Here is a 13,356-nt window from a genome sequence, read left to right as displayed (position 1 = left end):
ACGTGGGAAAGCCTCCACACTGACCCACAAACAGCACTAAGATGCAAAAGTATGCTGCGAGGTATCATTAAAAACAAAGTATCAGTTCTTCTAGAAGACCTGGGTGCAAGTCTCAGTATCCACATGGCAGCTCTCAACTGTCTAGCTCCAGTTCTAGAGGATCTGACATCCTCAGACCATTGTACATTAAAAAACACACAAAGCAGACGGTGGCTTACTGTGAACAGTATGCTTTCACTGCAGCAAGAGAGACCAGAGCCAGGATTGCCAGCCTAGGAGCTTGGCTCAGTATGTAAACACTAAATTTCAAAATGGTAAATTTCCAGTTAGAATTCCTCTTACCTGTTTCCTTTCTTTAGGATTGAGAAGCAAGTACCGAGGGTCAAACACTATCTTGTGCAACTCCTTCTCCCATGTTGAAAAAGCTGACACCTTTAAAATAAAAAGAAAGCATTGCCTCACAATTAAGATACTCGACTCCAGAAAGGTCATAATTTTGCTTGAAATCTACAGGGCATCTGTTTGTAAAGGAGACATTAAAACCACAGTAAAGTTTCCATCACTAATAAATCATAAGCAGTGGGACGCTAGCAACAGCAAATTTCCACATTAATTGGCTCTGACCATTTCTTTGTTATAAGAAGTAACACACACTTCATTGCTCATTAAAAATAACCACTACTGTGTGACATTTTAAACTTAGTACATCAGAAAAAGCCTTGAGGATTTGCATTTTGATTTCACATACTAACTGCAATCTTATAAGCAATATTGTGATTTTAAAATGTAACAGTTTATTTATTCAAATACATCTGTGAATACAACCAAAACGTTTCTTTCTCAGTTAAGATTCTAATATAAGTATCAGTTATTTCAACAAAAGTCGTTCTGAAGATATTGGAAGAATTATATATACCTTACCAATCCGAAGTAGTCCGCAATTCTGTAATGTTAATACTCATACGTGTTACCGAAATTATATGACCCAACAAATGTTAAATGCTATTTATACTTTAAAATGCCACTTAAATATGATATGGTAAGCCAAATAAAAGGCCACTTCAAGAAGTGTACAGTAATTTAACAGGAACCCTTATCCTTCCCACCCCATTTAATGAGCACTAACCTTAGATTTGACCTTTTAGCAAGACATATTTATATTACTTATATAAAACAGAAATATCTCCCCCAAAGATTGTTTTCTGACCCCTCTCTCTAGCAGCATGTCCTTGAACTGCTTCATTCGAGCCTCCAGAGGGACAATGGCCCTTTCTCGGGCAGCTTTAATTTCAGCTTCCATGGCAGCTTCTTTCTCTGAATCAATGTCTTTATTATCATCTCTCCTATAAAAAAAAAACCATAAGGCGATATTAATACAATGAATACAAATCGTACTAAGTTCTTAAAATAAATGGAATTTTCAAGGCACTAGAAGCAGCATATTTTTGGCATAACAAACCATCCTGAGGATTTCAAATAAATTATACAGTACAATTTTCATTCTAATAATAATAAAATTACAACACATTTCTAATGTTACAGTAGCTACATTGGTTAAGAAAATATATATATATATCTTTAATGTGCTGTCTTACTCTAGTTGCTATATAAAGTGAACTAAGAAAGAAAAAGTTTTTCTGGCATTGCTTACAAAACTATGTTAGAATCAAATAGAATAGAATATATTTTTAGTTCTTGAAATATTTAAAAAATTAGCATTTCCCAAAATATTTTACCGTTAATTCAGAAAATATTTTAAGATCCATTAAAAATTATGAAAAGGTCTTAATAATTTCAAATATTTAAGAATAAAATTAAATAACTTAAAAAAAATACTGTGGGCAAGTATATATAGCAAGTGAGATAAACACCTTACCTAACATTCTTCCTCACTTTCTGGTGACAAGCTGATTTAAGCTGAAGGGCAGGTCTCAGAGAACATGTTCACAGAGTGGTTAGGAGGAGTACTAGGAATTAGGATAGCTCAGCAATGACTTAGCCTACTCCTCGTTTATCCAAAACTGCACCTCAGGGCTAAGGGGCAGGCCTACTGTTTGTGTGTACGCAAGGAGACAAACGGGAAATCATGCTCTCTCTCAAAACATATACACTATTTTAAAAAAGGCCTAAATCTGTATAACTAATCCAAGAAATAAATCCAATGTACCCAAATGTATTTGAACAAATCTTCCTTCTTAAACATGATCAACTAAGTACATAACACTAATAAAATCGGCTTATATTTCTGACATAAGTTACTGGAAAGTCAAAACCATGCTATATAGGTAACCTAAGAGCCTAACTAACAATGAGAGGTAATTAGCAATTGGGGATGGCTCAAAAGAAATAGAAAAACAATCCATGACCTTCAGGAGCTTAGTGAGATAGTCTGTGACCTAAGACATGCACAAAATAAACAGGTAAAGCAATTTGCCAAGCAATATTCCCTCTTTTCTTTACGGAAGAACTACTTAAATAGTTAAAGGAGTTCAAAGACAGCTACGAAATATAATAAAAACAACCTTTACAGAATTATACTAAATGTCACAATATAAACTATCACTATCTATCTCAATAAAATAAATAAAAGAAAAACTTAAGCCAGGAAAAACAGGCTTTTAGCTTTGTACCTAAATAGAGAAGCTCGGGCAATCCACATAAAGGGCTTCTTTGACATTCTCCTGATAAAAGCAGTTAAAAACCTTACAGAGATGTCTATAAGAACAAACAATTAAAAACAACCTAAAAGTTTAACATCACAGAAATATCTAAAATTATGGTACATAAACAGAATGAATACAGTCATTTACACATTTAAGACAAATGTCTTATTCTACAATTTTTAAAAACAACAAAAAATTAGATAACCACAACTAGTCAAAATACATTTGATTAAAGAATAAAAGGGTCAACTATGCAAATGAGAACAGCTGCCTCAGTTGCAGGATTATTGTAATTCTGTTTAATAAGATCTTAATTTAACATTGTGGCCAATAAACACTTATTTCAAACTATCTTACTAGAGTTGTTCTACCCATTTCAGCACAATCAGGCAGGCTACAGTCAATCTGTCCTCTTTCAATCAATTATCAAGCAGTCCCTAATAATGACCTTGGGCTTTCTTACTTGCTGAAAAACAGTAATTCCATTCACATACATCCTCGACTCCAACCTTACTCCCCCTAATAAAGTAACATCACATCTTGCCCACACTGATGCTCTAACCTCTTCAGTGTCTCTCAGTATTTTCTAACTAGTGAGTCAGTCAATCCACTCCTCACCAGGGAGTAATGACCAGTCTCTAGCAACAACCAAGTTACTATATGGAAGGAAAAGGTGTCCATTTTAATGACATCCCTTGAATGGAGTTTTTGTGTGTTGATATAAAGGAAATCTTATTTTTAATAACCTCCAGACCTATTAAAGTCTATAGAAAACTAATCAGTTAATGCCTAAATTTCAGCTAGCTTCATAGTATCTATTGTATGACCAAGTATTCAGAACTTTAACAATACAAAGAACGTCATGTCTACATTATAGAACAAAGCTAATTAATATCAGGTCTAAGAAAGCAATTATGACTACTGTTTTCTAACCACATAGATATTACACATTACCTTCCAATCACAAACTGGTAAACTCATCAACTCTACACTGTCAATCTACCTGGAAATGCACAAACTACGTATTACTTACTTCCGCTTTTTTGCTTTAATAGGCTCATCTTCATTCATTTCTTCCATTAATTCTTGTTCTTCTTTAACTGTAAGATAAAAATCCATTAAAACACTGAATAAAATATATGTAGGCATTAGTGAACTTCCAGCTGTTGATTCTTTTGCTGATCACTGCTGGAACAATTCACTTCAATGCATGAAAAAGCTGCCATTGACAGTTGTGTCACTCACTTGCACTCATCGAGAACTGCCACTTTTGGATGGACAGCATTGTCGGAGCCGGGTGCCCTAGCAAAGACATTTCAAACACTGTTATCAACAGTTACACACACATATTCACAAGCTTTCTGAACAAAATATCTACCAAACAGTTACTCTTTAATCAGACACTAAGCCAAGTATGATGACAATTCTTTATTTTTATCATCCCTTCAAAATGTAGTATCAATTTGGTTTCAGGTCTCCTGCCCAGCCCTTACCTTTAAAATGTACAAGTAAAACTTCCTAGTTTTAACTTTACCAATAAATAAAACTCCCAATTCATAACTCATAGAACATTTTTAAAGAAGGAATGCTTATATAATGAATTTTACTCAAATATAAAGAAAATGTCCCAAAACAGTCCAAAAGCAAATCACATGCTTTCTTGGCACTGTTTACTATGACTATAAAGTATTGTCATCATACAATATCATACAAAGCAACAGCACCAGAAAGTCAGCTACATGATCTACAAAGTGCTTAAAAGAACAAACGCCGGAACCACATGTGCACATGTGCATGCTCCATTAAATTTCTTGCTCACTTTAAAGACTGTATCAAGATGTCACATTAGAAATGTTAAATGATTTATCACATTTCCACATTATACATGAGTTCCATTAAAAACTAAATAAAACACTGAACAAACATAATACAAAATTGAGTAAAATTTCCATCAAGAATTAAACAAAAATTATACACAAATGTTTGTACCCAGTATTCTGAAATACTATCAGAAGAGGCAGTACATTTTAAAATGTCTGCCTTAAAAACTAAGGATTTCTATATTCAAGAAGAAAGCTATTATCTAGTTCAAAAATTTTTTGTTTTTCTGGTTGACAGGTATCTATATCTATATCTATAGATATAGATATATATCCTTGCTGATCTGAAACTCAATACGAAGACCAGACTGGACTGGATTCACAGATCAACCTGCCTCTACCTCCCAAATGCTGAGATTAAAAGTATCTGTCACCACATCCTACAGAATTGATTTTTTATAGTTTTATAAAATTTTGCAAATGTAGATTGAAATTTTAGAAAATATAAAAATACTGCATAGTTTGATTAGTGCAAACTCTATCACTAGTACAAAAGGAGGTGAAAGGCTAAGGGTTTCAGCAGCATTAGTAAGCATCAACCCAACAGCATCTCAGACTCACTGAAAATATGAGCTAAGCATCGCACAGTTCCAGCATCTCAAACTAGTAAGTCAAGGATGTTTTAAAAAATAAAACTATATCCGAATTCCTTAATTTTCATTTCTTATTGTATCCAAACCAGAATAACAGTCTATTTTTTAAAATTAAATGTTTTAAATGGCCTTTATACTATCCATCAAATAGTGAAAGGGGGTTAAATTCAGAGGATGAATTCCTAATTTAAAACTTACTTAGTTTCTTCATGTCTTCTAATCCTTTTTTATGAGGGGGCTCTTGAATAATTTTGTCAACATCTGCCCTTCCAATTAAATCATCAGGTCGGTCCCACATAGAAAGACGAGTGGTGGGATTGTAAAAGAAGACCCTCTCATCGCCAGTCCAAACAACACACCTAAAGATAAAACACCATTTTCCTGTGTTACAAAGGATAGCTTAGTCTTTAATATTAACTCTAAGAGGACAAAAGGACAGGCAACCAGTAAGAAAATGATAGGTCCTAATTAATAATAGTTTTTATAACAGCTTTCAGAACAAGAGATGAATGACTACCAGAAATGCAAATTCATTTGTGAATGGAGTTTAAAATGCCTAGGAACTGAATTCAGTACACCCAATCTGATACAGCACTAAAATTTTAAGCTATTTAAAGTATAAGTTCAAAGGCAACAAAAAAACACTATTAATAACTCTACAGCTTAAAAAGCAAACCATAGTACCTAATAAGTTGTTCTTTCTTAAATAAAAACATGACCTAATTATAGAATATGTAAAATTTAAATAAAGGACTGCACTAAAACCCCATAAACCACTGCAGTCCACTTGTCCTATTTTTTTTTTTCCGTTTTTTTTTTTTTTTTTTCAGAGCTGGGGACTGAACCCAGGGCCTTGCGTTTGCTAGGCAAGCTCTCTACCACTGAGCTAAATCCCCAACCCCCAACTTGTCCTATTTTTACAATAAGAAAACTAAAGGTATAACAAAAAAAAAACAAGTGTATGAAAATTAGTTGTAAGTTTAACATTAAATATATAAAAGTACACTGAGTCAAAATTTACAGAGGCAACTATAGGGAAGGAAATGGCCATTCTCGACCCTTCACAAGTTCAGACAATCAGAAATTATCAACACTGCCACGCTCAAAGTAAGCTAGATACTGAAATGAACAAAGGATCCTATGTTGAAATAGTCAAAGAATACAAAGCAAAAGCTATGTTTTCAATCATGAGATTAAAACACACACACATCTGAAGTTAATCAAAAGACGGCAGTTTTCAGAATAGAAAAAAATTTAAAAGATAAACAGAAAATTTAGAAACTTAAAATAGCTGATCTTAGGGTTAGATAGCTCTGCATAAAGAGCACTGAGGTTCTTGCAAAGGCACCTGGTTCAATGCCCAGTACCCACATAACAGCTCATACTGTAACGCCTTTCTCAGTGGATCCAGTGCTTTCTTCTGGCCTGCCTGGGCACATAGTACATAGACATACAGGAAGATAAAACACTCCCACACAAATTTTTCCAAAGGCATAACAGCAGACTAATTCTCAGTTTGTTGTATGAAGTACAGCTTAGTAAACCCCATAAAAAATAACTCCAAGAAAACCAGCCTAGACTTTATGACTAGGAGCAGCTGTGAATAAAAAATAAAGGACAAAAATCCTAGGAGCAACCAGGGACTGGGGAGGGGAATGGCAAAACTTATATGAGGCAATTTTATTCCTTAGCAAGAAAAGATCTGGAAAAAAGAATTACCAACCAGAACTTCACATCCTGCAGAACCAAAAGGGGGAAAAGTATTTTCAGATGAAGAGAAGCTAAGAGGTTCCAATCCAGAAGATCAGTCTAAGAAGAATGTTCTCCATGCTGAAATAACTCAACAAAACCCACATCTTTAGCAATAAATAAAACACAACAAATGGTAAATATAAAAATTTTTTTCTTCTTAGGTTTTTTGAAATTCTGTCTTTGGAATTTTAATGCATACAGAAGTGATGTATAGGATAACTAGGACATTAGTCAGTGTGTACAGTACAGGTTTAAAGGGGCCTGTCCAGCAGCAGGTTTATACATACAATAATACATTCAATTTAAACAAAATGGAGACTAGGTATGAATATTATAATTCCTAAAGTAACAACTGATGACAAGAGATGTCCTAAAAAAGTCAATAAATTAAGCAGAATGCTAAAGAAATTAAATAAACTGAAATTACGATAGAAGAGAGGAAAAGGCTAGAAAAAAACAAACAGTAAGTAATTATATTTCAAACCCAACACTATTAAAACTTACACTAACTGTTAATAGGCTAAAACTACTATGGTTGAAAAACATCAATAAAAGCAAAAACAGAGTAGATAAAAACATTACATTATAAGCTGTTTCTAAGGAACACTTTAAATATAAAACCATAGTAATGTTGAAATATAAAAATATAAAGTCTATTAAATAAAATAATTATTCTACTTTAAAAATATATATATAGTATATAAAGCCATGGGCTGGAAAGATGGTTCAGTGGTTAAGAGCACTGGCTATTCTTGCAAAGGTCCTGAGTTCAATTCCCAGCAACCACAGTGGCTCACAACCATCTGTAATGGGATCTGATGCCCTCTTCTGGTGTGTCTGAAGTCAGCAACAGTGTACCCACATATGTGAAATAAATAAGTAAATCTTAAAAAAAAAAAAAAAAGCCATAATAAATAGAAAAATAGAGTTGGGTGTGCTGGTACTCACACTTAATCCCTGCACTCAGGATGTTAAATCTCAAACCCTGGGACAAATGGAGGCGTCCATTTAACCTATCAAAGCTGACCTGGCCACCAGTTTCTCCCAGGAGCTGGGGTGCTCTTCCTTATATAATTTTGTTTACCTGGTTTTTTTCAACTACCCTTAACCCTTCTGGCCTCTTGGTTTGGCTCTTCCCTCTCTTCTCCCTTCTCTTTCATGGCTCAGGGTCATGTCCACTCCAGAATCTCCCAGACATCCCTGCCTCAGGCTATGTTTTCCCTTTTATTTACAATAAACTGTTCTCTTCCACCACACCTAGGAGCAGTCAAGCCCTCTCATTATTTGTGTTTCCTTTCTCTTTTTTCATTCATAAGACGTAGAGAGGTGCATCCCAGTGAGTTCAAGGCCAGCCTGATCTACAAATTGAGTTAGTTTTAGGAGAGCCAGAGACCTGCCTCAAAATATAAAATAAAAAAACCGAAGAATATACACCACCAAACAAAGTAGAAAAGGATGGCTGGGCTTTAACTATAAATAAAGCAAGCTTCGAGACAAAGAATATGAGAGAAGGAGAGTTCAAAGATTAAAACAAGATGTAACAATTATAAAACGTGGACAAGCTTACCAACAGGGCCTCAAAAAAACAGTCAAGAACAAACAAACTATATTAAAGTTGGCATGATGGACAAACACTAGAAAGGAATCCTGGTTTCAAAAGTTATGTTATAGGCAAATGGTTAGAACTGGAAAATATCATCCTGAGGTAACCCAATCACAGAAAAACACACATGGTATGCACTCATTGATAAGTGGCTATTAGTTCAAATGCTTGAATTACCCTAGATGCCTAGAACAAATGAAACTCAAGACAGATGATCAAAATGTGAATGCTTCACTCCTTCTTTAAAAGGGGAACAAGAATACCCTTGGCAGGGAATAGGGAGGCAAAGTTTAGAACAGAGGCAGAAGGAACACCCATTCAGAGCCTGCCCCACATGTGGCCCATACATATACAGTCACCCAATTGGACAAGATGGATGAAGCAAAGAAGTGCAGGCCGACAGGAACCGGATGTAGATCTCTCCTGAGAGACACAGCCAGAATACAGCAAATACATAGGCGAATGCCATCATTAAACCACTGTACTGAGAATGGGACCCCCATTAAAGGAATCAGAGAAAGGACTGGAAGAGCTTGAAGGGGCCCGAGACCCCATATGAACAACAATGCCAAGCAACCAGAGCTTCCAGGGACTAAGCCACTACCCAAAGACTATACATGGACTGACCCTGGGCTCCGACCTCATAGGTAGCAATGAATAGCCTAGTAAGAGCACCAGTGGAAGGGGAAGCCCTGGGTCCTGCTAAGACTGAACCCCCAGTGAACATGATTGTTGGGGGGAGAGCGGCAATGGGGGGAGGATGGGAAGGGGAACACCCATAGAGAAATGGAGGGGTTAGGGGGATGTTGGCCCGGAAACCAGGAAAGGGAATAACACTCGAAATGTAAATAAGAAATACTCAAATTAATTAAAAAAAAAGTTATGTTAATGACCTAAGAACTTAACATAAAACAAAAGAGTATAACGTCAATCAATGCAGATTGCATTGCGAATGCAAAGGACATCCTAGTAAGGGACATACAAGCAACTTTTATCCAGGAAATGCAAAGACTGCATTGCAGTGTTCAAGTCCCCAGTAACCCATCATTTAAAAAAAAAAAAACGAGGAGTCAGGCAATGGTGGCACATGCCTTTAATTGCAGCACTTGGAGGCTAGAGACCACCCTGGTCTACACAGTGAGTTCCAGGACAGCCAAGGCTACAGAGAAACCTCCTCCCAAAAATGGGATGTTGTGGGTGAAAAGAATCAGATTTGTTTTTTAAATTACTAAAACAAGGGGCTGGGGATTTAGCTCAGTGGTAGAGCGCTTACCTAGGAAGCGCAAGGCCCTGGGTTCGGTCCCCAGCTCCGAAAAAAAAGAACCAAAAAAAAAAAAAAAATTACTAAAACAAGAAAACCTTTTAAAGCTGATAAAGGCTCCTGAGAAACCTACAGCTAACATCTGAAAATAAAAAACTGAATTGGTCACGGCAGATGTGGCTCAGTAGTTGAGAGATTTTAGCATGCATAAGGTCAGGAAGGAAAGAAAAAGAAAAGGGAAGGGACGAAAGGCGGGAAAGAGAGGTGATGTACACCTTAATCCCAGCACTAGGGAACAGACAGCAGCAGAACTCTTGCGAGTTTGAGGCCTGGCTGGTGTACAGAATAAGACCCTATTTCCAAAGGAAAAAGACTAAGACGCATGCTCGTCGCCGGTACAGGGAGGGAGGAAGGCAAGCTCTCCCATTTTCCTTTTTCTATAGGAGGATCAGTAAAGGAGAAAAATTAATGAAACTCATAGATGAAAAGCATTTTTATTTGCAGGTGACAGTTTCAAGTAATCCTAGAGGACCCTGAAAAGTTGTCCTCTGACATCTATGGCATATGTACAGTAGTAAACAATATCATAATGTCTAGGACTATGTCTAGCAAATCATGTCCAATTCTACAGTGAACACTGTTCTGATATTTAAGGCCTAAACTGGCAATCTTTTCATCATAAATTATGTTTATGAATCAGGAAAGATGATGTTATTCTCCCTAACTTTCCTTCTATGTAGCTAAGGCTGCTCTCAAACTCATGAACCTCTTGCTTAATGTACTAAGATTATATGCAAACAACATCACACCAAGCTTCTCTCTTCCATTACTCTACAGTCAAGACAGGAATGACATATGTGCATTATCACAGAGAAGCTGCCAGAGAACCTCAGAATTAACCAAGAAACACAAAAAATTCTTCTATAGTACTAAGAAATGAGGTATATAATAACTTTCAATGTATAAATAAAGACCAATGGACTGAATGACAGGTAGGTTAAAGCAAATATGGCCAAGTAAGAACTAGAGACTCTCAGTGGTCACTATACACACTGTATATACTCAACAGAGAACTAGAGACTCTCAGTGGTCACTATACACACTATATATACTCAACAGAGAAGTAGAGATTCTCAGTGGTCACTATACATACTGTATATACTCAACAGAGAAGTAGAGACTCTCAGTGGTCACTATACATACTGTATATACTCAGCAAAGAAGTAGAGACTCTCAGTGGTCACTTGCACACATATACTCAATGTAAAACTATAGAATCTTGATAGTCACTATGCACATGCTGTATAAACTCAACATAAAACTGCATAAGCTCAATGGTCATTATGTATACACTGCATAAATTCATATTGAAGAATTCTCAACATATTTGCAAATTTCAAACTTGCCATAACAAAATATTGAGAATAAAAACGAACAATAAGAAAACAGAAAGGCTCTATGCAATTTTCAGTAAATTAAAAGAAAAAAACCAACCCAAAGATAAACTCAAAAAGCTTTTCTATTACATGTCTGCTTAAATGTATATGTGGGGATAGGGGAAGTTACTTCTGGGAGTCTGTTCTCTCCTTCTACCATGTGGGTTCCAGAGATCCAACCCAAGTCATGGAGCCTGGTAGCAGACGCCTCCCTTTACCTATGAAAGTATTTACTAAGTTAAACCCACAGGACCAGGAGAAATGGTCCAGTACTTGGGAAGTAGGAGCTCATGATCTCGCTCAGCTATACAACAAGTTCAAGGTCAGCCTGACTTGAAAAAACAAAAAGCCATAGATTAATAATAAAGCATGGGGAAAAAAGGCAGTCATCACTGTCCACAATAGTACAGGACTATTTAAATAACTATAAGCTAAATTATACCACAACTTTAATAAGTCAATGGAAAAGTTACAGTAAGTCTGTGACCTTAAAAATGTGTATATAAGAACTTTCAAAACTTAGAACCAAAAACTCATTGGTTCCTAGAGAATAAGAATACAGGACTTCCAATTTGACCTTATTAGAAATAAAAAAGATCAATTAACTTGGCCTCATCAAAATATTAATTCTGAGGCTGGAGGAATAAGTCAGCTATTAAGACTGCTCTTCTAGATGACCCAAGTTCAATTTTCAGCAACCACATAGTGAATCAAAATCACATCTGTCTGTCTGTAACTCTAGTTCCAAGAGATCAGAATGCACTCTTCTGGCCTCCATGGGTACAAGGCAGGCACGTGGTGCAGTCATACATGTAGGCAAAACACCCACTTTAAAACCAGATGAAATAAATACAATTATTAGTTCTATGGTGCTAGGGATATGACCCAGATCCTCACACACTTCTCAGTAAGTAATCTACCACTAAATACTCAACTAACAGTAAATATAAAATTTACACAAGTTACCAGAATAAAACAGATTTAGGTAAACTGGATACATGTAAAAGCAAAAGGGTTAAATAGCAATATACAAAAAAGACAATACATTACTTTTTAACACCAAGCAATCCCCACCCCCAAATTAGCAAAGACTGTAAAAAGGAATATGGCTAGTAAATATGAAATCAGTTCAACTTCAACAGCATTCTAAGAGTACAGTATCCCAGTCGACCACCGTGACAATGACTACAATCCTATTACCCAAAAGACTAAGACAGAAAAACCTTGAGTCTAAAGCCAAATCTTGAGTCTAAAGACTGAGCTAGAAAGGAGGGTACCTTGTCTTAAAAACAAACAGAAAGTAAATACATAAACATCCCTTTGTTAAATTACGGAATTAAATTTCACAACATTGGTATAAACAGCTGGTGAGCTCAAGGCCGCTGTCTGAGAAAACTGGCAGAATCCTTTAAGTCCTCCGAACTCTAGCTACCAAAACTTTAAATAGCTACTACCACTTGACTCAGCTTTTTCACATCTAGGAATCAACACAACAAAAACAGTTGAGTATGTTCATCAACAAATGAACCCAAAGGTAGTTTTTTTTATAATGCCAGGGACAAACAGATGGGCAAAAAAGGAACAAAACACAAACTGGCAAACACAGAGGAGGGAGGAAAGGAAGGAAACAAAGAAGAAAAAACCTTACCAATCCCCTGTAGAAAAAGTATGCATTGTAATACAATTGCTACTTTACATATTCTAAAACTGATTATTTCTAAGACAAATTTAGTGAAAAAACATAAAAATAAGTATTTCTAAATATGTTAAATGTTAAATAATATTCCTCACACACCCACAAGATACACCAAATACAAGAGAGTAGGTCTTAGTCTTTTACATGTACTACACAAGAGAAGTTTGGTACAGGTCAAATTCTATAATTTTAAACTTCATACACCTTTATTATATACTCTTTAAATGAATTGTTTTTTAATAACTTTCCAGACTGCTTGTTACATATGATCATGAAACATGGCAGCCTTCCCCTCCACTCCCAATTTCCAACTAAACATCTCTTTTAAGCAGAAGTGACCCTCAGACCTGCTTCAACTCTGGGCACCACACCAGCACAGTGAACAGGTGCAGAGCAGGGCAGTCAAGCAGAGCAATGCTGATCTCATGCGAAGGTAATGCTGACTATTTATTTATGGAAGTACTGAATGTTC

The 13,356-nt window shown here is 35.8% G+C and overlaps 1 protein-coding gene across 10 annotated transcripts in view; it reads right to left on the bottom strand.

Moving 5' to 3' along the window:
* Tcerg1 (transcription elongation regulator 1) overlaps positions 1–13,356 on the bottom strand; it is a 60,884-nt gene that overhangs the window by 19,982 nt on the left and 27,546 nt on the right. For 6 of the 10 annotated variants that reach the window (XR_361332.5, XM_006254673.5, XM_039096854.2 and 3 more), the window contains 6 exons: positions 5,335–5,495; positions 3,909–3,965; positions 3,697–3,763; positions 2,631–2,681; positions 1,208–1,343; positions 343–432 (listed from right to left, as the gene is read on the bottom strand). Coding sequence is in view for 8 of the 10 variants with exons in the window: in XM_006254673.5 (XP_006254735.1) it covers positions 343–432; positions 1,208–1,343; positions 2,631–2,681; positions 3,697–3,763; positions 3,909–3,965; positions 5,335–5,495 (562 nt within the window). In the remaining 2 variants the exon portion in view is untranslated. Of the gene's footprint in view, positions 1–342; positions 433–1,126; positions 1,344–2,630; positions 2,716–3,696; positions 3,764–3,908; positions 3,966–5,334; positions 5,496–13,356 lie in introns of those variants that run through there. The other 4 variants (XM_006254675.5, NM_001107390.2, XR_005496033.2 and 1 more) reach the window with 3 other exon arrangements.

The sequence above is a fragment of the Rattus norvegicus genome, chromosome 18, assembly GCF_036323735.1.
Source record: "Rattus norvegicus strain BN/NHsdMcwi chromosome 18, GRCr8, whole genome shotgun sequence".
Classification (NCBI taxonomy): Eukaryota; Metazoa; Chordata; class Mammalia; order Rodentia; family Muridae; genus Rattus; species Rattus norvegicus.
The sequence above is the reverse complement of the archived record's forward strand: the minus strand, read 5'-3'. Positions and strand labels throughout refer to the sequence as shown.